Here is a 27,114-nt window from a genome sequence, read left to right as displayed (position 1 = left end):
AGCACTTGGTATGTGAATAAAAATCTAACAAAAATTCCTGCCTGGGTTGAGCTTACACTCTCCAGGGAGGCAGTCTACGAAAAATAAACGTTAAGTAAATCATAAAGTGAGTCAGATGCTCTTAAGTGGAATGGGAGTGGGGTAAAGGGATGAGGAATTCCTAGGAAATAAGGAGATGCGCAGCTTTCAAGAGGGTAAGCAGTAGAGTTTGGAGAGTGGCCATAAATTGAGGGATTGGAAAAGCTCAGCGCATTTGGAACTCAGGACGAGAATCCCCTGTGTTTAGCAGAGACTGGAAATGAGAAGGAAAAAGTAAAAGTCCCAAAGAGAGGGTGCCTGGGTGGCTCAGTGGGTTAAGCCACTGCCTTCGGCTCAGGTCATGATCTCAGGGTCCTGGGATCGAGTCCCGCATCGGGCTCTCTGCTTGGCAGGGAGCCTGCTTCCCTTCCTCTCTCTCTGCCTGCCTCTCTGCCTACTTGTGATCTCTGTCTGTCAAATAAATAAATAAAATCTTTAAAAAAAAAAAAAGTCCCAAAGAGAGGAAGAGACGGTATCAGAGACACAGCGCGGGTATTAGTTGTGAACTGGAAAAGAAATGTCTTTTCTTCACACGGGTGAAGAAGGAGATTTTGAGAGAAAAAGGAATGATCTTGACACCTAGATTGCAGAAGCCCTCCTCACCCAAAAGATGGACTTACAAAATTTTAGGTCCATCTTTTGGAACAACCTGCTAGGTTACAAAAATACAGAGAACTCTTGGATATAATCATCAGTTCAGAAATCAAGTAGTAGTGCCAGTTTACGTGTGTTATCTGTTTCTTCTTATAGTGACAAAACTAACATTCCAAAACACACATGCTCCTTTGGTTAACTGCGCTTTTCTTTTCCTGGGTCCCCAGGAGTAGCATCAGGAAAGTCAGGATTTTCTTTTAAATTAATTAGAAGTATCACCAATTGATATGCTGTGAGCATCGTGGCTGCCCTTACCCATCTGATAAGCTGAGGACCTCAGAGTACAGCTGATAGGGTCTGATTTTGCAAGCAATTAGATATTCTGCATATTTATGGATAGATGAGTTTCTGCTTCCAAGGAACTCATAAATTAATATTTAATGAAATCATCTGCCTGGGGATGTTTTGTGCATTCCTGTTAAATCTCCTGAATGCTTTATATTTGGTGTTGCATCTCAAACTCTGAAGTAAGTGACAGACTTGTCAGGACTGTTTCACAGACACATATATATCCCATGTCAGCAGGTTTATTTCTCTGTAATTATCCCTCAGAAAAGACATCTTTCTCCAGGCCAACCAAAATCTCTTTGTGAGAAGCACTCTAATTACGTATTTGAATCACAGGTAATATTTAGGAAAATCACATTAGACTGAAGCCACTTCACTATTACTTTCAGAATACTAAAAAGGGTGAAAAATAAAAAAAAAATTAACAATGTTTAGTCATTGTTCTTGGAAATATGACCTCAAAAACATGCATAGGATATAGTACAAGCATTTTTCGGAACAGTTTAAGTGGTTGTAATGTGGAAATCAACTACCTGCAGGATGAAGGAAGAAATTGCTACCTCGATGTTTATACAGTGGGTGATCTGAAGCATGGGAGTTCTTGTAACATCATATGTGGGTAAAACTTTTACCATTTTCAGAAAACACTGCTTTCTTTCAATTAAGCTTAGACAAGAAGCTGGCATGCTTTAGAAAACTGGTGTCTCGGGACGCCTGGGTGGCTCAGTTGGTTAAGCAGCTGCCTTCGGCTCAGGTCCTGATCCCAGCGTCCTGGGATCGAGTCCTGCATCGGGCTCCTTGCTCGTCAGGGAACCTGCTTCTCCCTCTGCCTCTGCCTGCCATTCTGTCTGCCTGTGCTTGCTCTCTCTCCCTCTCTCTGACAAATAAATAAATAAAATCTTAAAAAAAAAAAAAAACTGGTGTCTCAAAATGTCAAGGGAAAATGTGAAAGTAATGACTAGAACTCATGAGTAGAAAAAAGTTTATATATTTAACATAATGAAACTATGTATATAAAAGTGAGCATTTATTTCATCTATAAATTCAAATCTAAACAAACTCAAATTGTTTAAAATTGTGCTATAGCATATTTTGGACACCATCCATCACCACCCCTAGCTTGGCCTCTTTCCACTTGATACCAGTAGTATTCCCTGACTTGTGACAAACAAAAATGTCTCTGTCAGATGTTGTCAGGGGGGTGTCATCACTCCAGTTGAGAACTCAGCACTAGACAAATGCTGTCAAACATCTCCAGTTAGGTAACTTCCAGGTTTTTCTTCCATCCCTTTTTCTAATTATCTGAAATCTAATTAAAATATTGGTCCCTCTCTGGTGAAAACAGTTGATTACTATTACCCCTATTTATTTCTCCACTTCATTTTGTAAAAATAAGAAATCTAAGGCAGTTATGCATAAGTTACTGAGGAATAATACCGCAAAATACATATTAAAGAGGGGGGGCTTCATCAATCCAAATCCATAGGATGTAGCAGTTGAAGTTAACTTCAGAATGGAAATATCAGATACTCTATACAAGTGTAACTATGTTGTTAATGACTAACCTACATTCAGATCTTTTCATTAGCTCAGGCTTTCCATATTCTTTGAGCCAAACAATGTCTTTTTTCCTTGTCCTCATTAAATCAACTTAAATATTACTATTACTGATGGGAAAGTATAAACATGGTCAGTGGCAGATAATCCAAATAGTCTGATCTGGGAGTATATCTAATTTTTATTTTTTGCATTCATCAGGATGTATGAATCTGGATGCTAAAATTTATTTTTAGGTCCCGAATCTCTATAAGACAAATGGAGGGTAAAAATGAGGAGTGTAAAGAAGAACAAGAACAAACTTAGAACAAGGTTAAATACTAATTAAAGGTAACTGAATATGGACTTTAATTTCTTCCAAACATTTTTTCATGTGCTCACGTGACTGTTTATTTCCAGACACAATAACTAAATACAAAACAGAAGGCAAGACTCTCAATTTATAGTTTGTGGCTTAAAAAGAATCTCTTTATTAAGCCTCTTACAGTAGAATTCATTTTTTTTCAAATATAAGTACAAAAAATTTCAGGATTGTCACCAAAAATGTAACCAATGAGTGATGGCATTAGAGATTTTTTTCCTTTATTTTTGCTTCTCTGAATTTTCTATTTTTCTAACAATTAATGTGTATTTCTAAAACCGTATGAAAATTCTTTTTGTACTCCCCTTTTCTCACCAATTTCATCAAGTTTATGGCCTATCGAGTAGGATTCTTGGACAACTGGACATTAATCTTGTTTCCTGGGTTTTATTTCAAACTATACTGAACGCCTCCTAATTTTTGTTAAATGCATTTCCTATTAACAGAAGTTAAAATGTACCCTTTGAAAATCCTGATCTCATATAAAAATTATGCATTAGAAGTCAGGTGCAAAGCAAGACAAATCAGGGTTCTTACCATTCTATTTTCTAGCTTAACAAGGACTGTCAAATTTCTTAAAAGAGTACACATATATGTTTTTAATTTGGCATTCCATACTCAATAAAAATCAATTTAGATTTTAATTTTTCTGGAATTTTGAGAACTCTAACAATGGCAAAGCTGAATTTTATCTTGCTGTTATCTAGCAAGAAGCAAATACCATTAAGACTGCAAATGTTTTATCTGGTAAAAAATGTTTAACCTGAGAATACATTTCAATCAAGAACATACCATCCAAAAAAAAAAAAGAAAAGAAAAAAGGTATTGCTATCTAGTCATGAGTTTCTCAGTAAATTTCTTCAGGCCCTAAATGTTTAGAATAAATGTAGCATTCACATACTACTATAGTCCATGAAAAGAGTATATTCTTTTATTGTTTTTGTTCATACATGTTAAGTTTCAACTTTCAATAATAAAATTCAATAAATTTGATTCCTCAATCATAAAAACTTGCTTTACACATTATTTACATGTTGCCAAAGTCTACAGTCATACAAAACACCACAAGGATTTAACTCTATGCATGGTACCATCACACAGAAGGAGGGAGCTAATCAAGTAACATACATTCAAAGATTAAATTGTAGATACGCACAGTGTATTTGGCACTGTTCATTAACATTGTAACACCTTCCTCTCAGAGATAGGTATTCTTAAGCCTTAGTCCCAATATGCCAGAATTTTGCTAGTCACATCAAAAGCAGCTTTCAAACTTTGTTGTAACAGTAATCAGGTTTAAGAAACAAAATACAACCAGAATTGGGAATGGAATTCAAACACTCCACGTTTTTGCTATGCTCCAAGCTGCCATCCTTAAAGTTGGTTTAGTGATTTTTCCATTGTGGGGAGTGTCAAGAAGAAACAATGCAAAGACAAAAACCTTGAGTACACATAAAGACAAACAACAGTTTTCTTTAAGGTTATCGGTTCTTCTTGGGAGTGCAAAGGGAGCCCTGATGATACATAACTTGTGATGATTTTGGCAGGAATTACAGAATGACCAATGCCATTCAAGTTGTGGAGACTGATATTAAAGTTAAACTCCTTAGGAGAAGGATCTGGAATGCCTGTTCTCTGAATTCAGAATCTTTAGCAACTTGTTTTAAGGGTCTCTTCCTAGGACTAGAATAGACTCAGGTAACAGGTTATAGGTTTATTGTGATGTGTAATACTAAATACTACACTGTTATGAAATGGAAAGAGAAAGGTACAAAGACTCAACCATTAAACTTTTAGCAGCTTTGGCTATATCCCAGTGGGTAATTTTTTTTTTTTTTACTAACTTCATTTTAACAAATAAATGTCTTCCCTTCAATCAGGCCCATTAAATTTAACTCATTAAAGCCATACATTTTCCAGAATGTTTACAAAAGACACATATCGTGTTTATAAAGGACATAAATTCAGTCTCAAACTAAGGCAAAAAAGCCTCAATAGAACATGGATCACAGTACAGTGGGACAGAAATCAGAAATTGTCTAGTAAAGTTCAGAGATAGGCTATAGTTTCACATAAAAACTTTCAGCAATAAATTAAGACTTAAAAAAAAAGTCTTATAATGTACAAAGGACTATGAAGTGCAAAGTAATGTCACTGGACCAAAATTTAGTTTAATCATTTTATTTCAAGTGTAATTTTTAAAATCATAAATGGGGTTTTGTAATCCAAAGTGGAAACATTTATTCTTCATAGCTTCAGAATATGACAAGCAACTTCAGACCTTGCTTTCCAAACCCAGTCTTCTTTGCTATTTTTCAGACTTCTGAGACCTAGTATTTAAGCTGCTCCATTCTAAACGTACAGTTTTAGACAACTATTATACACTTAAGATTTTTCTGAAAACAGTCCATCAAATATAAAGACTGGTTTCTGTCCAAGGATCAGCAGTGAGGGAAGAAATATTAAACACCTATCAAAAAATCACTTATTCATTTAAAAAATAACAGAACCAGTGCTATTCTCTGTCATGAAAGAGAACATGTAAAATTAATTTAAATTACTTTTGTGGACTTTGGTAATATTTTATTACCCACACAGACCTCAGTCTTACTTAAAGTTCTTTTAGGCAAAGTCACCATCAGGATTTAGAGTAAAATGAGTAAAAATCCTGGGTACTAACATGGCCCGAAATATGCTATTCCAAAGAGGAACAGGTTACTACTTTTGAAGAAAAGAGCTGCCTTGGTAACTTCCCTCAAATGCTTATTTTAAATAAAAATAGTTAATGGAAATATTTTTTAAACCAACTTTGGGCACACGCTGCCCACCAAATGAAAAAGGAAATTACTTCTTCTCTATTTTAGGAAATTTTCCAACTTTACTTTTAAGATTATAACTTTTTCAATTTTTGACTTTCTAATACAGTATGTAAATTTTTTAAAATTTTGCTTTTCAATGTAGTGAGAGTTCTTTTTCAGATGATCTTCACAACCCAGAACAGACACCAGAGCAACCCTCAGAAGTCACACTGTTCAACTACAATGAGATGAAAATGGACGGATATCTGAAATAGGTATGCCCTCTGCTCCAACGCTGAGCAAGCGCTTTTAACATGTGACCAACACAGAACTCCACTCTTCTGGAGATTCCTCGAGCTCAAAACAGTTCCATTTAATAAGTCAATATATTATTCTTAAAAATTAAGTTTGGTCACTAGGAAAGACTGAACAAAAATTATTCCCCTCCCCTCAACACAACAACCAAATAGCTTTAGTCACCCCCTCTGCTCCCCACAAAAATGGGGAAGTAGTGGAGGCTGAAACCTTTAAATCTGACATTTCAGCTCCTAAAACACTGCGGCTATTTGCTCAAACTGCAGGTCTACGTCTTTCCTTCTCCAATACTTCCCCCATTTATAAATTTATTTCCACACAAACACACACGCGCACACACACACACGCACTCATACTCACACATACTCTTACTCTCAAGTAAGACACTTTTTTGTGTTTGTTGATAAATTATGAGGATTATGAACTAGGTGTGTACAGGGTTTCATAGGTGCTTTGTAAACATCAGAGTCACTTGGGTCTTTTCTCCAAAAGCCTGAAATCAAATTACGCAGCCAGGGATCACTACTTTCCCAGACGCTGTTCACAGGCTGCATATTGACGAAGGGCAGAGAAAAAGTCCTCATAACTGATGTTCAGATGGGAAGGCAAAGAGCTGAAAAGAAAGCACAGGGGAAAAAAGCAATTAAATGGTATACTGTAATTTGGTCGGGGAACCAGAAGGATAATGACCCAAAGGAAGTTAAGGACAAAAGAAAGTACATTACAAGTGTAGGGTATGTCAAACCTTTTCTACTAAATGACTGCTAAACTCACTGTGAAACAGTCCAAGTAAAAAACTTTCTCTCCTTCTTTCCATAAGAAGAGCAACTTGTATTTTGAGATAGCGATTCAGAATGTATAGTAAAGCCTAAGTCTAAATTAATGTAAAACTGGAGATCTATTTATAAAGAATCTCACTCAAATTCACTTTAAGAACTCCTTCCTGAGGCATTGAGGGTAGTGGCTCAGGTCATACTCCTGGGGTCCTGGGATCAAGCCCCACACTGAGCTCAGCGGGGAGTCTGCTTCTCCCTCTGCCCCTCCCCCTGCTCATGCGCGCTCGCACGCTCTCTCTCTTTCTTTCTCTCTCTCAAATAAACAAATACATAAATAAAATCTTTAAAAAAAAGAAGAAGAAGAAGAACTCCTTTCTGTTAGAGTATAGCCAGTACTACTTGAACAATTTATGAAAGCCAGGATTAACACTGGCAGAACAGCACAGATCCTTCTATGACTGTATGTTAAAACCATGTGGTGAGCAACCAGTAAGTTTTTATCTCTACCATTTCTAATTGCTCAAAGAGGCAATTAGAGTGTGATGTGAAGACAAACACTTTAAAGGCAGACTGAACATACAGCTAGAGGGTTCCCCTTTATTTTAAATAAATATAATTTTCAATAATTAACATAAACAATTCTCTAATTTATACAGCTTTATTGTGAGGCTTTGGAAATTCCAAACTGTACCAGAGCCAAACACCAGTACAAAAGACATTCAGAGTTCCAGTCACATGCACCACTGGGCAAACTACCATGAACGAACTGCTGGCCTGACTGTGTGGTGCTCAAAGCTATGCTTTCTTCATCCTTCCTTTTGCCTTCCCTGGCTTTACTGAAATACAATTGACTAACAATCTTGTCCCTTCCTTTAACTACCCAAAATTCTGAGAGAAGTCTCCTTTCCCTCCATTTCCTTATCTCTTAATAATCTCTGCCCTCAAACTTTTATCTTATTCACTTTACTGCAGTAATAAGCTCACAAGGTTTCCTCAAAGGACAAAGTCAGCGACCCTCCTCTTGCTGAAGCATCCTTCAGACATCCTCCTCAAACAACCCACTATCCTAAGTCTTTCTCTTTTATCCTATCAATGGCTTCCTCTCCTATCACTCCTCAAAAAATCTCTCAGCGCCACTACCCCTCAGTGCCTCCAAAGTGGTCTTGCCATTCTCCTCCATCTCCTTCTCCATATCATAATTAAGACATTAAGACATCACAGTGCTTCCAGTCGGATGGGCAGCAGACCTCAATATAATGTGACACAGAACTAGGACAGAAATATGTACAAAAATCCATGAGAAAGTTTGTTACGTGTTAGGTATCTGATATCCGTTATCAGACTTAAATCCTCAACTTCTTATTAAAATACCCATTTGACAAATACAGAGAAGCTTACACAACTATCCAAAGTCATGTTACTGAATTGCATTGCCAAGATTCGAAAGGAGATCCATCTGTTCTACAACACAAGCTTCCCTCCAAACCATGCTCAACTTCAAAAGAAATCACTCCTAGCTTTCTTGGAGCCCAACCCAAAGGTACCTGAAATCAAACTCAGAAAACCCAAACTCAGAAAAAGAAATAAGAGAAATAGACACCCATCACAAGGAAACCCAGAGTTTGGAGATGTAGGTTCTAATTCCACTTTATTACAAGTAATAATAAGAGCAATGTCTCTTCCCCCTTCTCCTCACTTATAAAATAAGGAGGTAGGATCATATGGTCTATAGCTCTTTCTGCCTGGCATGCTATGTGTTCTTTTCTGCCCTCTGATTCCACAAACCATTTCCCTGTCCTGCCCCTGAACTTGAAGCATTTCTTAAAAGACCAAAAGATACCTCGGTACTGTGCTCTTCTATATACACTTGAGAAACTTCCTTTATTCTCACTGGTTCAACTACTACTACTTCCTAGGTACTGTCAGTCTTTAAATATCCTTTTTTTGCCTTGAATTCTCATCCATGGACCAATTCTACATCTTCACCTGCTCTCCTAAGTGTTTCCACTAAATAGTCTATGGCCTCAAAAACAACTTATCCTTGAATTCAACATTTTCTCTTCAAAAATCAATGTTCCCTTGACTTTCTAGTCTGCTTAGTGGGGAGTCTGCTTCTCCCTCTCCCTGTGCTGCTCCGTCTGCTGTGCACTGGCATTCTCTGTCAAATAAATAAATAAAATCTTTAAAACAAAATAAATAAAATCAGGGGTGAGCAAATACAGCCCAAGAGCCTGCCACCTGTTTTTGTGAATACTGTTTTATGTTTTACTTCAAGAGTCACACATATTTGTTTATGTACTATCCATGGCTGCTTAGCTACACTACCAATGTTGAGCAGCTGCAACAGAGAGGAGTAGCTCAAGACTGTATGGCCCACATACTTACCTGAAATATTTACCACCTAGTCCTTTATACAAAGTTTGGCCAACTCTCTTCTAAACAAGGAATTTCATTCTCATCACTGTATGATCTCCTAAATCATAGTTATGGACTTCCACTCATCTACCTCCTCCTTTCCCAAACTGTATCTACTCTAGTACACACTGCCAAACAAATCTTTTAAAATCAGACACTTCATGCTATCCACAGGCTCAGTGGCTTCCTACTTCCTGTCAAAACTGTTATACAGGGGCACCTGGGTGGCTCAGTGGGTTAAAGCCTCTGCCTTCGGCTCAAGTCATGGTCCCAGTGTCCTGGGATCGAGCCCCACATCTGGCTCTCTGCTTGCAGGGAGCCTGCTTCCACCTCTCTCTCTATCTGTCTGCCTCTCTGCCTACTTGTGATCTCTGTCTGTCAAATAAATAAATAAAATCTTTAAAAAAAAAAAAACAAAAACAAAACTGTTATACATATTCTTTTTTTTTTTTTTAAAGATTTTTTATTTTATTTATTCGACAGACAGAGATCACATGTAGGCAGAGAGGCAGGCAGAGAGAGAGAGAGAGAGGAGGAAGCAGGCTCTCCACTGAGCAGAGAGCCCGATGCGGGGCTCGATCCCAGGACTCTGAGATCATGACCCGAGCCGAAGGCAGAGGCTTTAACCCACTGAGCCACCCAGGTGCCCCTGTTATACATATTCTTTATGCTGGTATTTAAAGCCTTCCTAGCATCGATACCCCCAAATTATGTGTTTACACCTTACAGAGGTGACCCCTGACCAACATGGGTTTAAACTGCACAAGTCCACTTACACAAAGGTATTTTTTGATAAATGCAGTATCGTACTATTAATTTATTTTCTCTTCCCTATAATTTAAAAAACATTTTCTTTTCTCTAGCTAACTTTATTGTAAGAATACAGTAATTGTATTAATTGGTGTTATTCAGTTGGGCTTCCAGCCAAAAGTAGGCTATTAATAGTTAAGTTTTTAGGGGGTCAAGTTACATGCAGATTTTTGACTGCATACGGGGGCCCCCATAACACTCACATTGTTCAAGGATCAATTATTCTACCATCTAATGCTATAGTGCTAAGTCTCCATTCTGGTACAACCAGTTCCCTATTTCTTGAAAACAAGATGTTCATTGCTCACCTCCCAGGTTTTCTTCCTTTTCCTACCATCATCCCCTACACTTCTCACCTTTTTTTCTAATTATAGAAATGCTATCCATTTTACATACATACCCCAGAGCAAGTTACATCTTTTTTTTTTTTGTAAAACCAACAACTCTGGCCCACAGAGGTATCTCTCCCTCCTGGTCTCCTATGACAATGTGTATCGGTACCAAATACTTGCACAAGCATACTCTCTTGTGTCAGTCCTCTACATATGTCTTTATCTTACCACTGATACTGTGAGATACCTGAGAGAAAGGAGCAATACTGTCTGTCTCTGGGAATTATCACCATACCTAGTACAGTGCTAGGCTCGAGAAACACTTGCTGGATTGAATCAAAGTCAGCACATTTTAATTACTTACATAATCTCAGTCAATCTGATGTGCCAGGGAAGAAAGCCTAACGTGCTGTCCACAGGACCAAACTTCAATACTAAATCAGGATCAGGAAAACCAGCTGAACCTTAAAAAGAAATAAACAGGAATTTAACATGCATTGCTTACAAATAAAATGACCGAAGGCAAACTCTGTTAATCAAATTGGCTTTTTATGCTCTGAGGGTGTTTCCTTTAGAGGGTTTATCCAACCCCCACCACACTGCCCAACATATACTTTAATATCTATGCTATTTCCATATGTCAAAGTTTTCTCTAAAGACCATTTAACTGAACTGATTACTTGTTAAGAAGGGGTAACCCCACTCCCATTCTAAACCCTACAGGTAGCCCCCAAATCCCATCCATCTTTCAACATAAGAGTTCTCCTGGCATTCTGGGAAGCACACTGCTTTGGGGGCACAAATGCTTACAGAATCATGTAAGTTCATAGACTCATATAACTTCAGATATGAAAAGGAACTATAAAAGTAACTACTATACTTCCTTCCCCAATACCCATTTTATAGCTAAGGACCCACAAAGATCAGCTACCAGATATCCAGTATAAATGTTTTCTCCAGAGCCCTTGCCCTGGGAGGGAAAACACTATACACCGGCCTCAACAAAGGCATGGCCGCTTGGTCTCACAACCCGGTTTCCATACAAGACCTAGTTTGAGAAAAAGAGGGGATAAGGATAGTGCAAGTACTTAAAAAATTAAAGTAGTCACTGGTAGAACAGAAAAGATGCTATAATCCAAGAGACCCAGGCTCTAACAGTTTCTAATAACTTCAGTTTTGCCACTAACTTTTGGTCACATAACCTCCCCAGGGCTTAGTTGTTTCATTTGATAAGTAAGGAGACTAGATGAGACAGGCTCATCCAGCAGTAATAAAGAATTATTTCCGTAACGAAGTTTCTTTAAAGTCCATATTAGTAAAGTAAGTGGACTAAGAAGAATATATATTCCTCGGCCTGGTAAAAAGCAAATTCTCTTTAGTTTAAAAAAATAAAATAAAAAATGGCAAGAAGGAACTTCTCACGAATGGTAGTGTGAAGGTGATGAATCCTCCCCCATAAAAAACATATAAAACTGGACAAAGCCAAACATTTAAGGGGACTGGGTACTGGCCAGAAGCAGACAATTATTCTTTTAATAACAAGAAAACAAAACAAAACAAAACACCAGCCAGAGCGTCAGGTAAGAGCAGTGGTAAGGGTCCTTGTCTCCTGCCTGGGAATGGTCCAACTCCCCATGCCTCTACCCTCAGTCAAATGGAGAGCACCACATTTTTACCAGGATGGGGCTCAGAGTAAAACTAGCAGATTTGGTGCTTGTAGACAAAAGGTATACACTCAGTTTGGAACTGGAGATTGGGGGGGAGGGGCAGATGATGATGAAAACCTAGGGTTTTGCCAACTGTTAAGTGGAAAACTCAGAAGTGAACAAATGAGGAAAAGCCACAGCCTGTTGGCCTGATGTTGTACCCCAGTGAGGGCAAGCAGTATAATGGTCAGAAATTTACCAGGAAGATCCCAGAAACAAGGGTTCAGATAAGCTCTCCACACACCCACAGCTGACCAGGAAACTGCATACATGCAAAGGAGGAAAGAGGGCATCAAGAAAGCCCAGTGAAAACAAACAGCCAAGAAGACTTGAGAACTGTGGCAACTCTGAATGCACTCTCACATCACACAGAAATCAGGGAAGCCTTACAAACTGAGCACAACCAGTGTGTATATCATAATCTGACACATAAAACTAGACAGACACAGGCAGTCAGACTAAAAAATAAAATAAAAAATAGAAAATTTGAGCAGAGATAGCAGTTGGCATCTTTATACATTACATAGACAACATCATCTTGTGTTTAAAAAATCTTAAGACTGGGGAGGAGTCAAGATGGCGGAGAAGTAGCAGGCTGAGACTACTTCGGGTAGCGGGAGATCAGCTAAATAGCTTATCTAAAGATTGCAAACACCTACAAATCCAACGGGAGATTGAAGAGAAGAAGAACAGCAATTCCAGAAACAGAAAATCAACCACTTTCTGCAAGGTAGGACTGGCGGAGAAGTGAATCCAAAGCGACGGGAAGATAGACCGCGGGGGGAGGGGCCGGCTCCCGGCGAGCGGCGGAGCAACAGAGCAAAATCAGGACTTTTAAAAGTCTGTTCCGCTGAGGGACATCGTTCCAGAGGCTTAACTGGGGTGAAGCCCAGGCGGGGTAAGCGCGGCCTCAGGTCCCGCAGGGTCGCAGAAGGATCAGGGGTGTCTCAGTGTCGCAGAGCTTACCGGTATTACAACGGGGAAGCCGGCTGCGGAGACAGAGCCGAGGAGTGACTCTCAGCTCAGGGTTGCCTTGAACCGGTCGCAGGCTCGGTCAGCTCGGAGCGCGGCCGGAGGCCAGGGTGACGGGAGTCATTTGGCGCTGTTCTCTGAGGGTGCACTGAGGAGTGGGGCCCCGGGCTCTCGGCTCCTCCGGGCCGGAGACCGGGAGGCCGCCATCTTTATTCCCGTCCTCGGGACTCTACGGAAAGCGCTCAGGGAACAAAAGCTCCCGAAAGCGAACCCGAGCGGATGACTCAGCGCGGCCCCGGGTAAGGGCGGTGCAACTCCGCCTGGGGCAAAGACGCTTGAGAATCACTACAACAGGCCCCTCCCCCAGAAGATCAACGGGAAACCCAGCCAGGACCAAGTTCACCTACGAAGGAGAACGGCGGAATTCCAGAGGAGAAGAAAGCAAAGCACGGAACTCATGGCTTTCTCCCCATGATTTTTTAGCCTTGCAGTTAATTTAATTTTTTTTTCTTTTTCAATTTTTTTTCTTTTTCTCTTCTTCTGCTAAATTTTTTTTAACTTTTACCATTTTCTTTTTTTTTAAGTTTTTTAAATAGTTTATGTAATAAATATATATTTTTTCCTCTTTTTATATTTTTTTCTTTATCGGCTTTCTTTTTTTTAATAGTTTTTTTTCTTTCTTTCTTTCTGAACCCCTTTTTATCCCCTTTCTCCCCCCTCACAATTCAGGATCTCTTCTGATTTGGCTAAAGCATATTTTCCTGGGGTTGTTGCCACCCTTTTAGTATTTTACTTGCTCTTTCATATACTCTTATCTGGACAAAATGACAAGGCGGAAAAATTCACAACAAAAAAAAGAACAAGAGGCAATACCAAAGGCTAGGGACCTAATCAATACAGACATTGGTAATATGTCAGATATAGAGTTCAGAATGATGATTCTCAAGGTTCTAGCCGGGCTTGAAAAAGGCATGGAAGATATTAAAGCAACCCTCTCGGGAGATATAAAAGCCCTTTCTGGAGAAATAAAAGAACTAAAATCTAACCAAGTTGAAATCAAAAAAGCTATTAATGAGGTGCAATCAAAAATGGAGGCTCTCACTGCTAGGATAAATGAGGCAGAAGAAAGAATTAGCGATATAGAAGACCAAATGACAGAGAATAAAGAAGCTGAGCAAAAGAGGGACAAACAGCTACTGGACCACGAGGGGAGAATTCGAGAGATAAGTGACACCATAAGACGAAACAACATTAGAATAATTGGGATTCCAGAAGAAGAGGAAACAGAGAGGGGAGCAGAAGGTATATTGGAGAGAATTATTGGAGAGAATTTCCCCAATATGGCAAAGGGAACAAGCATCAAAATCCAGGAGGTTCAGAGAACCCCCCTCAAAATCAATAAGAATAGGTCTACACCCCGTCACCTAATAGTAAAATTGACAAGTCTTAGTGACAAAGAAAAGATCCTGAAAGCAGCCCGGGAAAAGAAGTCTGTAACGTACAATGGTAAAAATATTAGATTGGCAGCAGACTTATCCACAGAGACCTGGCAGGCCAGAAAGAGCTGGCATGATATATTCAGAGCACTAAACGAGAAAAACATGCAGCCAAGAATACTATATCCAGCTAGGCTATCATTGAAAATAGACGGAGAGATTAAAAGCTTCCAGGACAAACAAAAACTGAAAGAATTTGCAAATACCAAACCAGCTCTACAGGAAATATTGAAAGGGGTCCTCTAAGCAAAGAGAGACCCTAAAAGTAGTAGATCAGAAAGAAACAGAGACAATATACAATAACAGTCACCTTACAGGCAATACAATGGCACTAAATTCATATCTCTCAATACTTACCCTGAATGTTAATGGGCTAAATGCCCCAATCAAAAGACACAGGGTATCAGAATGGATAAAAAAACAAAACCCATCTATATGTTGCCTACAAGAAACTCATCTTAAACCCGAAGACACCTCCAGGTTTAAAGTGAGGGGGTGGAAAAGAATTTACCATGCTAATGGACATCAGAAGAAAGCAGGAGTGGCAATCCTTATATCAGATCAATTAGATTTTAAGCCAAAGACTATAATAAGAGATGAGGAAGGACACTATATCATACTCAAAGGAACTGTCCAACAAGAAGATCTAACAATTTTAAATATCTATGCCCCTAACGTGGGAGCAGCCAACTATATAAACCAATTAATAACAAAATCAAAGAAACACATCGACAAGAATACAATAATAGTAGGGGATTTTAACACTCCCCTCACTGAAATGGACAGATCATCCAAGCAAAAGATCAACAAGGAAATCAAGGCCTTAAATGACACACTGGACCAGATGGACATCACAGATATATTCAGAACATTTCATCCCAAAGCAACAGAATACACATTCTTCTCTAGTGCACATGGAACATTCTCCAGAATAGATCACATTCTTGGTCCTAAATCAAGTCTCAACCGGTATCAAAAGATTGGGATCATTCCCTGCATATTTTCAGACCACAATGCTCTAAAGCTAGAACTCAATCACAAGAGGAAATTTGGAAAGAACCCAAATACATGGAGACTAAACAGCATCCTTCTAAAGAATGAATGGGTCAACCAGGAAATCAAAGAAGAATTGAAAAAATTTATGGAAACAAATGATAATGAAAACACAACAGTTCAGAATCTGTGGGACACAACAAAGGCAGTCCTGAGAGGAAAATATATAGCGGTACAAGCCTTTCTCAAGAAACAAGAAAGGTCTCAGGTACACAACCTAACCCTACACCTAAAGGAGCTGGAGAAAGAACAAGAAAGAAACCCTAAACCCAGCAGGAGAAGAGAAATCATAAAGATCAGAGCAGAAATCAATGAAATAGAAACCAAAAAAACAATAGAACAAATCAACGAAACTAGGAGCTGGTTCTTTGAAAGAATTAATAAGATTGATAAACCCCTGGCCAGACTTATCAAAAAGAAAAGAGAGAGGACCCAAATAAATAAAATCATGAATGAAAGAGGAGAGATCACAACGAACACCAAAGAAATACAGACAATTATAAGAACATACTATGAGCAACTCTACGGCAACAAATTTGACAATCTGGAAGAAATGGATGCATTCCTAGAGACATATAAACTACCACAACTGAACCAGGAAGAAATAGAAAGCCTGAACAGACCCATAACCAGTAAGGAGATTGAAACAGTCATCAAAAATCTCCAAACAAACAAAAGCCCAGGGCCAGACGGCTTCCCGGGGGAATTCTACCAAACATTTAAAGAAGAACTAATTCCTATTCTCCTGAAACTGTTCCAAAAAATAGAAATAGAAGGAAAACTTCCAAACTCATTTTATGAGGCCAGCATCACCTTGATCCCAAAACCAGACAAGGATCCCAACAAAAAAGAGAACTACAGACCAATATCCTTGATGAACACAGATGCAAAAATTCTCGCCAAAATACTAGCCAATAGGATTCAACAGTACGTTAAAAGGATTATTCACCACGACCAAGTGGGATTTATTCCAGGGCTGCAAGGCTGGTTCAACATCCGCAAATCAATCAATGTGATACAACACATTAATAAAAGAAAGAACAAGAACCATATGATACTCTCCATAGATGCTGAAAAAGCATTTGACAAAGTCCAGCATCCCTTCCTGATCAAAACTCTTCAAAGTGTAGGGATAGACGGCACATACCTCAATATTATCAAAGCCATCTATGAAAAACCCACCGCAAATATCATTCTCAATGGAGAAAAACTGAAAGCTTTTCCGCTAAGGTCAGGAACACGGCAGGGATGTCCGTTATCACCACTGCTATTCAACATAGTACTAGAAGTCCTAGCCTCAGCAATCAGACAACAAAAGGAAATTAAAGGCATCCAAATCGGCAAAGAAGAAGTCAAACTATCACTCTTCGCAGATGATATGATACTCTATGTGGAAAACCCAAAAGACTCCACTCCAAAACTGCTAGAACTTGTACAGGAATTCAGTAAAGTGTCAGGATATAAAATCAATGCACAGAAATCAGTTGCATTTCTCTACACCAACAACAAGACAGAAGAAAGAGAAATTAAGGAGTCCATCCCATTTACAATTGCACCCAAAACTATAAGATACCTAGGAATAAACCTAACCAAAGAGACTAAGAATCTATATTCAGAAAACTATAAAGTACTCATGAAAGAAATTGAGGAAGACACAAAGAAATGGAAAAATGTTCCATGCTCCTGGATTGGAAGAATAAATATTGTGAAAATGTCTATGCTACCTAAAGCAATCTACACATTTAATGCAATTCCTATCAAAATACCATCCATTTTTTTCAAAGAAATGGAACAAATCATCCTCAAATTTATATGGAACCAGAAAAGACCTCGAATAGCCAAAGGAATATTGAAAAAGAAAGCCAAAGTTGGTGGCATCACAATTCCGGACTTCAAGCTCTATTACAAAGCTGTCATCATCAAGACAGCATGGTACTGGCACAAAAACAGACACATAGATCAATGGAACAGAATAGAGAGCCCAGAAATGGACCCTCAACTCTATGGTCAACTCATCTTCGACAAAGCAGGAAAGAATGTCCAATGGAACAAAGACAGCCTCTTCAATAAATGGTGTTGGGAAAATTGGACAGCCACATGCAGAAAAATGAAATTGGATCATTTCCTTACACCACACACGAAAATAGACTCAAAATGGATGAAGGATCTCAATGTGAGAAAGGAATCCATCAAAATCCTCGAGGAAAACACAGGCAGCAACCTCTTCGACGTCAGCCGCAGCAACATCTTCCTAGGAACATCACCAAAGGCAAGGGAAGCAAGGGCAAAAACGAACTTTTGGGATTTTATCAAGATCAAAAGCTTTTGCACAGCAAAGGAAACAGTGAACAAAACCAAAAGACAACTGACAGAATGGGAGAAGATATTTGCAAATGACATATCAGATAAAGGGCTAGTGTCCAAAATCTATAAAGAACTTAGCAAACTCAACACCCAAAGAACAAATAATCCAATCAAGAAATGGGCAGAGGACATGAACAGACATTTCTGCAAAGAAGACATCCAGATGGCCAACAGACACATGAAAAAGTGCTCCATATCACTCGGCATCAGGGAAATACAAATCAAAACCACCATGAGATATCACCTCACACCAGTCAGAATGGCTAAAATTAACAAGTCAGGAAATGACAGATGCTGGCGAGGATGCGGAGAAAGGGGAACCCTCCTACACTGTTGGTGGGAATGCAAGCTGGTGCAACCACTCTGGAAAACAGCATGGAGGTTCCTCAAAATGTTGAAAATAGAACTACCCTATGACCCTGCAATTGCACTGCTGGGTATTTACCCTAAAGATACAAACATAGTGATCCGAAGGGGCACATGCACCCGAATGTTTATAGCAGCAATGTCTACAATAGCCAAACTATGGAAAGAACCTAGATGTCCATCTACAGACGAATGGATAAAGAAGATGTGGTATATATACACAATGGAATACTATGCAGCCATCAAAAGAAATGAAATCTTGCCATTTGCGACGACGTGGATGGAACTAGAGGGTATCATGCTTAGCGAAATAAGTCAATCGGAGAAAGACAACTATCATATGATCTCCCTGATATGAGGGAGAGGATATGCAACATGGGGGGTCGAGGGGGTAGGAGAAGAGTAAATGAAACAAGATGGGATTGGGAGGGAGACAAACCATAAGTGACTCTTAATCTCACAAAACAAACTGAGGGTTGATGGGGGGAGGGGGTTGGGAGAGGGGGTGAGGTTATGGATATCGGGGAGGGTATGTGCTATGGTGAGTGTTGTGAAGTGTGTAAACCTGGCGATTCGCAGACCTGTACCCCTGGGGATAAAAATATATGTTTATAAAGCTGTAAAAAAAAAAAAAAAAAAAGAAAGAAAGGATGAATCCCCAAGTTTTGTAGCAACATGGACGGGACTGGAAGAGATTATGCTGAGTGAAATAAGTCAAGCAGAGAGAGTCAATTATCATATGGTTTCACTTATTTGTGGAGCATAACAAATAGCATGGAGGACAAGGGGAGATGGAGAGGAGAAGAGAGTTGAGGGAAATTGGAAGGGGAGGTGAACCATGAGAGACTATGGACTCTGAAAAACGATCTGAGAATTTTGAAGGGGTGGGGGGTGGGAGGTTGGGGGCACCAGGTGGTGGGTATTGTAGAGGGCACGGATTGCATGGAGCACTGGGTGTGGTGCAAAAATAATGAATACTGTTATGCTGAAAAAAATAAAAAAAATTAAAAAAAAAAAAAAAATCTTAAGACTCTGCAAAATGAACTACCAGAACTATTAAATGAATTTCAGTAAGGTGGCAAGATACAAAATCAATATTTAAAAAGCAACTATATTTCCACTTATTACCAACAAACAATCCAAAAACAAATCGAGAAAACAATCCCATTAATAATAGCCACCAGAAGAATAAAATACTTGGGAATAAATTTAACAAAATAAGCACAAACCCAAATCCTGAAATTACAAAACACTGTTAAAAGAAAAATTAGGACCCAAATAAGTGGAGAGATATGCTATGTTCATGGATTGGAACGCTCAATATTGTTAAGATGGCAATTCTCCCCTAACTGAGCTAGATTCAACTCAATCCCTATCAAAACAGGGTGTCTCTGTGAAATTGACAAACATATTCTAAAATTTACATAAAAATGAAAGGGCCCTGAGTGTAGCCAAAATTGTTTAACTTTGAAAAAGAAAATCAAAGTTGAAAGACTTACCCTACATGATTTCAAAGTTTACCACAGTAGATGCTACAGTAATCAAGACAGTGTGGCATTTGAAGGACAGACAATACAGAACAATGAAACAGAATAAGAAGTACAGAAATAAATTCAAGGATTTATGGTAAACTGAGTTTCAACAGAGGAGTCACAGTAATTCAAGGAGAAAAAATGGTGGTAAAATGGTGGTAAAAGAAAAACTGATTTTGTTTACCCCAATACCATTCACAAAAATTAGGTTGAAATGGATTACAGATTTAAACAGCCAAAGTGATAAAAATCTAGAAAACAAGAACTGGGTTAGGCAAAGATTTCTCTTTTTAAAAAAAATTTTTTTATTATTATTAACATATAATGTATTATTTGTTTCAGAGGTACAGGTCTGTGGTTCATCAGTCTTACACAATACACGGTGCTCACCACAACACATACCCTCCCCAATGTCCATCCCCATCCTTCCCACCCACCTCCACTCCAGCAACCCTGTTTGCTTCCTAAGATTAAGAGTTAGGCAAAGATTTCTTAAATATGACACCAAATGTGTGATCCACAGAAGGAAAAAAAATGATAAACTGGATTTCTTAAAGAGTAAACACTTTAAAAGAAACAGTTAGGAAAAAAAAATGGACTGTGAGAAAGTATTCATTCATAAATCATACCTTACTACTGAAAAAAGATGTGTACCCAAAATATACAGACTTCTGAAAACTCAGTAACAAGACAAACTACCCATTAAAGACAGGCAAAATGTTTTGGATAGATTCTTCACCAAGAAGATACAGATGACAAATAAGCACATGAAAAAAGCTCAATGTCAGTAGTCATTAGGAAAATGTGAACTAAAACCATAATAAGATACTACACACCCACTAGAACAGCAAAAATTAAACACACACACACACACACACACACACACACACAATACTAAGCCTTGGCAAGGCTGTGAAGAATCTACACTCCTCTACATTGCTGGTGGAATATAAACATCAGTATAGTCTCTTTGGAAAACAGTTTGGCAGTTTCTTAAACATTCACTCACCATGCAATCCAGCAATTCCACTATTAGCTATGTACCAAGGAAAGGACAACATGTCTGCACAGAGACTGTATGTGAATGGTCACAGCAGCAGCGTGCAAACAAACCTAATGCACATCAACTGATGAATGAATCAACAAAATGTACATCCATACAACTGAATACTGTTCAACAAAAAGTAATGAACTATTAATACATGCAACACGGATGAACCTTAATAATATGCCGAGGAAACAAAGCAAGACATTAAAGACTATGTATGATTCCATTTATATATAACTTATAGAAAAGACAAAAGTATAGTCAAAAAGCAGATACGCAGTTGCTCTGCGTGGGAGTAGGAATGGTGATTAACTGCAGTCACAAGAGAACTTTTGGGGGTAACCGTATTTAGAGGGTTTGCTTCTGTCCGATCAGTAAGTTAACGTATGGATTTGTGTACATTTTCACTTGTTGTGGGTTTACTACCCTGAAGATAGCACCCGGGCTCAACACTTCAGCACTTCTCCATAGGCTACCGTTGGTCCCTGCATCACTTTCAGGATATCCTCATAAATTACTCTCTGGCTGAGGCCTTACAGAATCCAGGAAACAGTCAACTCTCCAGTAACCTACACTGAGCCCCAACAACAGTCTACTTTAAGTCTGTTCATTCAGCCTGAATACTGAATACAACAGGCAATGAGAAAAGAACAGGAGAGTCGGGGAAGAGGTGAGCAGTCAGTGTAAGTTGGGACTTAGTGATGCGCTGGGATGAACATGTGTCAAAGTAGAAGAAACAAGAATGCGGAGTCAAACAAATGACTGAGTTAGATAGAAAACGCATGATTAATGAGTAAGGTTAAGTGGAAACTCTATGTGAATGAAAAAAAAAATGTATGTCTGAAATTGTATGGCTATAGAAGCTATCAATGGACATGAACTTGTTAGAAGCGCTGCCTTTATTCAAAAGGATCAAGGATAATGCCAGTAAGCAGAAGAACCATAAAGTTAATGCAAAAAGTTCCTAGGGGGCTCTACAGAGAATTAGCAAATTAAAGGCTTTTTTATAAACAGTTACAGGGAAAAAAAAGTATAATGTTATACTTGGTACAACATGACAAATATAGTAAGTATATTTGGTATCACGTAATAGAAAATCCTAAAAATAGAGCGATGATTAATGATAAGATTATATTCTTTGGAATGCCTCCTAAAGAGCTGTTAAATTCAAACTTATCAGATAGGTCAAACTAAAAAGATACAGTGAGAAGAGTATGATATTATAATATAATAAAGAATATATAGTTGTCTCTGTCAAGGTTCCTGGCACAGAGCTCCTAAAATCCTTGCAATTTCCTGAATGATAGGAGTATTTTTTGTTATTTATAATAAGCACCCTTCCACCATACCTGAGTTTATGTTAATTATGACTCTTGGTGAGCCTCTAGACCTCTAGATAACTTTAGGAAGGGAGCTAGTTGCCAAAGAAACCAATCATGTGATTAGAAGGCTGAAAATTTCCACTTTCCCTTCCAACCTCCAGGTATGGAGGGGAAGAGAGGCAGGAGACAGAGTTCAAATCCTAAGAGGCATTGATTTAATTAATCATGCTAACATAAATGAACCACCATTAAAAACCCCTAAAAGACAGGGTTCTTAAAGCTTCCAGGTTGGTGAACACAATGAGGTGCTGAGAGGGTGATTCACCCAGAGAAGGCACAGAAAATGACTGCACCCTCCCCTGCCAAGACCTTGTCCTAGACTCTTACACTGGGCTGCTCCTGAGTTGTAGCCTTTATAATCAACTGGTAAACAGAAGTGAAGGTCCCACCTAAGTTCTGTGAGCCACTCTAACAAACTAGCAAACCTTAGGCGACAATCACGGGAACCCCCCCATTTATAAGCAGTTGATCGGGTAGCCAGTCCAGGTGGCTGAGAACTGTAACTGGCCTCTGAAGTGGGGACAGTCTTGTGTGACTGAGCCTTTAAACCCAGAGAATCAAACAAGGACTCCAGGTGGTTAGCATCAGAAGTGAACTGAATTGCCAGACACTCCTGTGGTGTCTGGAGAACTGGAGAACTCACTGTCGGTGCTGGAAAACATCCCAGAAGGCTGGTGACAATGTATTCAAGAATATTCATCATTGCCCCCCAAAATCCTCTCATATCCTCTCCTTACCAGTTAGTCCTCATGCAAGTGAGTTGACTACAAATTCCATATCTCAAAACCATTTTCACATGTGGGTCTTTAAAATTTCAGAAACATCACAAGTGTAAAAACAACAAAATCAGGTGTTATCATGCAAGTGGAACCTAGATGTTCTCCTTCATACTGTACCCTTGTGGGACAAAACTAAACACACACACACACACACATATACATGTATGTATGTATGTATGACTTACTAAGTAAACGGTCGAACATGTCTACATCCAAATCTGTGGATCTCTTTTGCTGCTGGGCTACTAATTGGCAAAAGTCCTGAGCAGCTCTCACAATATCTGCTTTTCCATCTTCTGGGGAGAGCACCTTCACTGCTGATCGGCAATTTAAAACTGGAGGGAAAACCAAAGTTATTAAATAAAACATCCTGTTCCAGACATATTTCAAAATCTGTTTCAAGAAACATTAAGTTCAGACTAAAATAAAAGTACAGTTGTTCTAGTAAACAAGAATCATTTAAGTCCTTCAAATTCAATATCAAAACATACCTATTTACTCTCCTCTAAAAGGACTCACACATCACATTTGTGTATATGTATTTATATATCGCCTTCCTTTCTCTGAGTGCTCAGAGACCTTGTATCTCTGAATGAATCCTCTAGAAAACAGGAATTATAGGCTAGTTTACAATCTTCACTCATCTAAAATGTCATCTACAATCACAGTACAGTTAGCAATAATGTAAGAGAAGACCAAAATGAAGACTGTAGGGAAAAAAATGTGTTTCAATGGTCCACTTTATCAGACTCTGATTCTACTGGACCTATTTTATAATTGATAGGATTCTATCTTATCTATTGATATGTAATTCTTTCTACTAATATGCAAAATTCTTTTTTGTCCAGTAAAGTCCAGCAATGCCAAATTCTTATCTATTGACATGCAAATTCTATCCTGTCCAGTAGAGGATCAATTATCTTCTCTGTAACCCAAAAGACAAACCAGTTTTGCCTCCATTTACATATTCATTTCAGTATTTCTGACCTGTGTGTCCATTCTCTGGACTCTCTTTTGAACTGGTTACAAAATCTGCCTGGTTTCTGGTTTGTCTATGAATTAAATGATATCTTTAACATGTATTTATTTTTTAGTATCTATGAAAATCATAATTTTATCCTTTTCTGAAAATTATCTTTGAACAAGATGAAGAAAGAAAAGTCTAAATCTGATGATTAAAGATGGTGACAATAAAGTGACAGAATTTACCTTGAAACATAAAACATATCTGCGTAAATTAAATACTCAATTTTATACTCATGCTTACCTTGATCATCTTTGTCATTGCTATTTGCAAACTCTGGTGAGTATTTTGAACAATCTAAGCCCAGAAGTTCCTGCTGTTGTTTTAAAATTTCATCCATCAATCTGGAATTATTTCTTTTGAAAATACCTTAAAAAGAAAAAAAGCAAGTAAATCCCAACTAGGTTAATTTATCAACAATTAATGGGACGTTTGTTACGAAAACAACACTTCTCCCACAATTGGACAAATCCCAAATGAAACAGTGACTGACTGAACCTAACTAGAATGTAAAAGAAAAACACAACAAAACTTTGTTAATATAAGAGTCTAGAGTCAGGCTAATGTTAAAAAAAAAAAAAAAAAATGATTACTTAGAGTCAGTATGAATATGATAAAATTAGACTGAGAAAAGCATTTTACTTTTTTAAAAAATATTTTATTTATTTATTTATTTGACACAGAGAGAGAGAGAGAGAGAGATCGATCACAAGTAGGCAGAGAAGCAGGCAGAGAGAGAAGGGGAAGCCAACTCCCAGCTGAGCAGAAAGCCAGATGCAGGACCTTGAGATCATGACCTGAGCCAAAGGCATAGGCTTAACCCACTGAGCCACCCAGGCACCCCTGAGAAAGACATTTTAAGAGATCATTTACTTGAAACCTTTACTTACAGATTAAGAAATTGAGACACAAAGTCCTTTAGAGATTTGTCCTAGAATTTAAAAACTACAGCAGTGATCTGGAGAGAGCCCTTGTCTTCCTGACTCCCAGTCCAGTGAACTTTCCTTGCAGATCCACTATGTACACTCAGTACTATTACCTTAATTTAAAAGATTTTTATTTATTTGAGAGAGAGAGCATGAGCGCACTCAGGGGAAGGGACAGAGGGAGAAGAAAGAGAGAGAGTCTCAAGCAGGCTCTGGGCAGAGCATGGAGCTCCAGTGGGCTTGATCCCACACCCGAGACCACAAACTGAGCTGAAACCAAGAGTCAGAGGCCCAACCAACTGCGCCACCCAGGAGCCCCTTGATTAGTTGTTGTTTTTTTTAAATAAAGATTTATTTATCTAACAGAGAGAGAGAGATCCAAGTAGGCACAGTGGCAGGCAAGGGGAGAGGGAGAAGCAGGATCCCTGCTGAGCAGAGAGCCTAATACAGGGCTTGATTCCAGGACCCTGAGATCATGACCTGAGCCAAAGGCAGATGCTTAATCAACTAAGCCACCCAGGTGCCCCTTTATTTGTTTTTTTTAATGATAAGACGAACTAGTATGAATTATGTAAAAAGCAGAGAGAATACACCAAGTAACAGAACCAGAATTCGGTAAATTCAAACAAAGCATGGAAAATGTACTACATAAAACTGTGTTTGGAGCACTGGGTGGCTCAGTGGGTTAAAGCCTCTGCCTTCAGCTCAGGTCATGATCCTAGGGTCCTGGGATCAAGTCCCCCATCAGGCTCTCTGCTCAGCAGGCAGTCTGCTTCCTCCTCTCTCTGCCTGCCTCTCTGCCTACTTGTGATCTCTCTCCATCAAATAAATAAAAAAAATCTTTAAAAACAAAAACAAAACTGTGTTTGATCCTTCAACCATGCACAAAAAAGTTAAAACTTTTAATTACTATTAGGTCATTGAAAAGGATGAAGAACTATGTAACGTATGTTTAATATAAAACTAATAAAGAGAGCTCTAAAAACAAGTGACAAATTTTTAGCTGTTTTCAGAGGGGCATTTCTCCAATGGCCAGTGGTTTTTTTACTTTATATCTAAAGTGTTCCTACTCTGTACTCTCAGTCAGATTTGACTTGAAAGCACTTCAAAGATTAACTGGGAGAGAGAACACTGTAAATATATATAAAATTACACAGAATCTGCTGTATTCACATGTCAACTTGGTGGTGTTATGTGTTACAGCAATTCAAAGATTAAAAAAGCAGTCTCCTTTATTTAGTAAAGAAAGGGTTTGTAAAATAAGCAAGACTTGAGCTAAGCTGTCTTGAGAAACTTAAAAAAATGAGAATACTGTTTTTCAGGGAAAAACAAAACAAAACAAAACCTGAATTCAAAAGACAGACAAATGGGACGCCTGGGTGGCTCAGTTGGTTGGACGACTGTCTTCGGCTCGGGTCATGATCCCGGGGTTCCGGGATCGAGTCCCACATCGGGCTCCCAGCTCCATGGGGAGTCTGCTTCTCCCTCTGACCTTCTCCTCGCTCATGCTCTCTCTCACTGTCTCTCTCTCAAATAAATAAATAAAATCTTTAAAAAAAAAAAAAGACACACAAATGTTGCTGATGCAAAGGATTTGAGAAAAGGAGACAGACCTAATTTTCACTTCATGGGGTCTACTGAACAGGTAACCAACAATTCCAAAGCAATATGGTAATGGTGGAAATTTAGAACTTCAGGAAAACTAACCTGACAACAATACAGAGAAAGGCAGGCAGGAGAGTACTGTAATAGCCCACTCATAACTTGATGAAGCAATGGAAGGAGTTCATTATAAAAGAAGAACTGACAGAATGAAGAGCGTGACTTAATTAGAGGTGAACACAGAAAATTCCATGACTTTAATCCTAGCGAACAGAAAATAGTAACTTTTTTTAAAAGTGGGAAAATTCTAGCAGAAAAGTGGTTTGAAGGAAAATAAGCTTAGTTTTAGAGAGCTGATGACAGAATATTTAGGCAGGGGATACCAAAAAAGTGATTAAGACACATGGGGAAATGACATTCAAAAGAGGTCCTGTAAGTACCATGTGGGTAGATCTAGATCTTGACTGTTTTGCTCAAAGG

At 38.6% G+C, this 27,114-nt stretch overlaps 1 protein-coding gene across 1 annotated transcript in view; it reads right to left on the bottom strand.

Moving 5' to 3' along the window:
- Positions 1–3,847: 3,847 nt before the first annotated feature.
- The window catches only part of NUS1 (NUS1 dehydrodolichyl diphosphate synthase subunit), a 36,713-nt gene continuing 13,446 nt past the window's right edge, over positions 3,848–27,114 (bottom strand). The window contains exons 2-5 of the mRNA XM_047734688.1: positions 24,350–24,475; positions 23,268–23,417; positions 10,749–10,848; positions 3,848–6,664 (exon numbers count right to left, since the gene is read on the bottom strand). Of these exons, the coding sequence (XP_047590644.1) occupies positions 6,574–6,664; positions 10,749–10,848; positions 23,268–23,417; positions 24,350–24,475 (467 nt within the window). The 3' untranslated portion in view covers positions 3,848–6,573. The remainder of the gene's footprint in view (positions 6,665–10,748; positions 10,849–23,267; positions 23,418–24,349; positions 24,476–27,114) is intronic.

The sequence above is a fragment of the Lutra lutra genome, chromosome 6 (assembly GCF_902655055.1).
Source record: "Lutra lutra chromosome 6, mLutLut1.2, whole genome shotgun sequence".
In the NCBI taxonomy this organism is placed as follows: domain Eukaryota; kingdom Metazoa; phylum Chordata; class Mammalia; order Carnivora; family Mustelidae; genus Lutra; species Lutra lutra.
The sequence above is the reverse complement of the archived record's forward strand: the minus strand, read 5'-3'. Positions and strand labels throughout refer to the sequence as shown.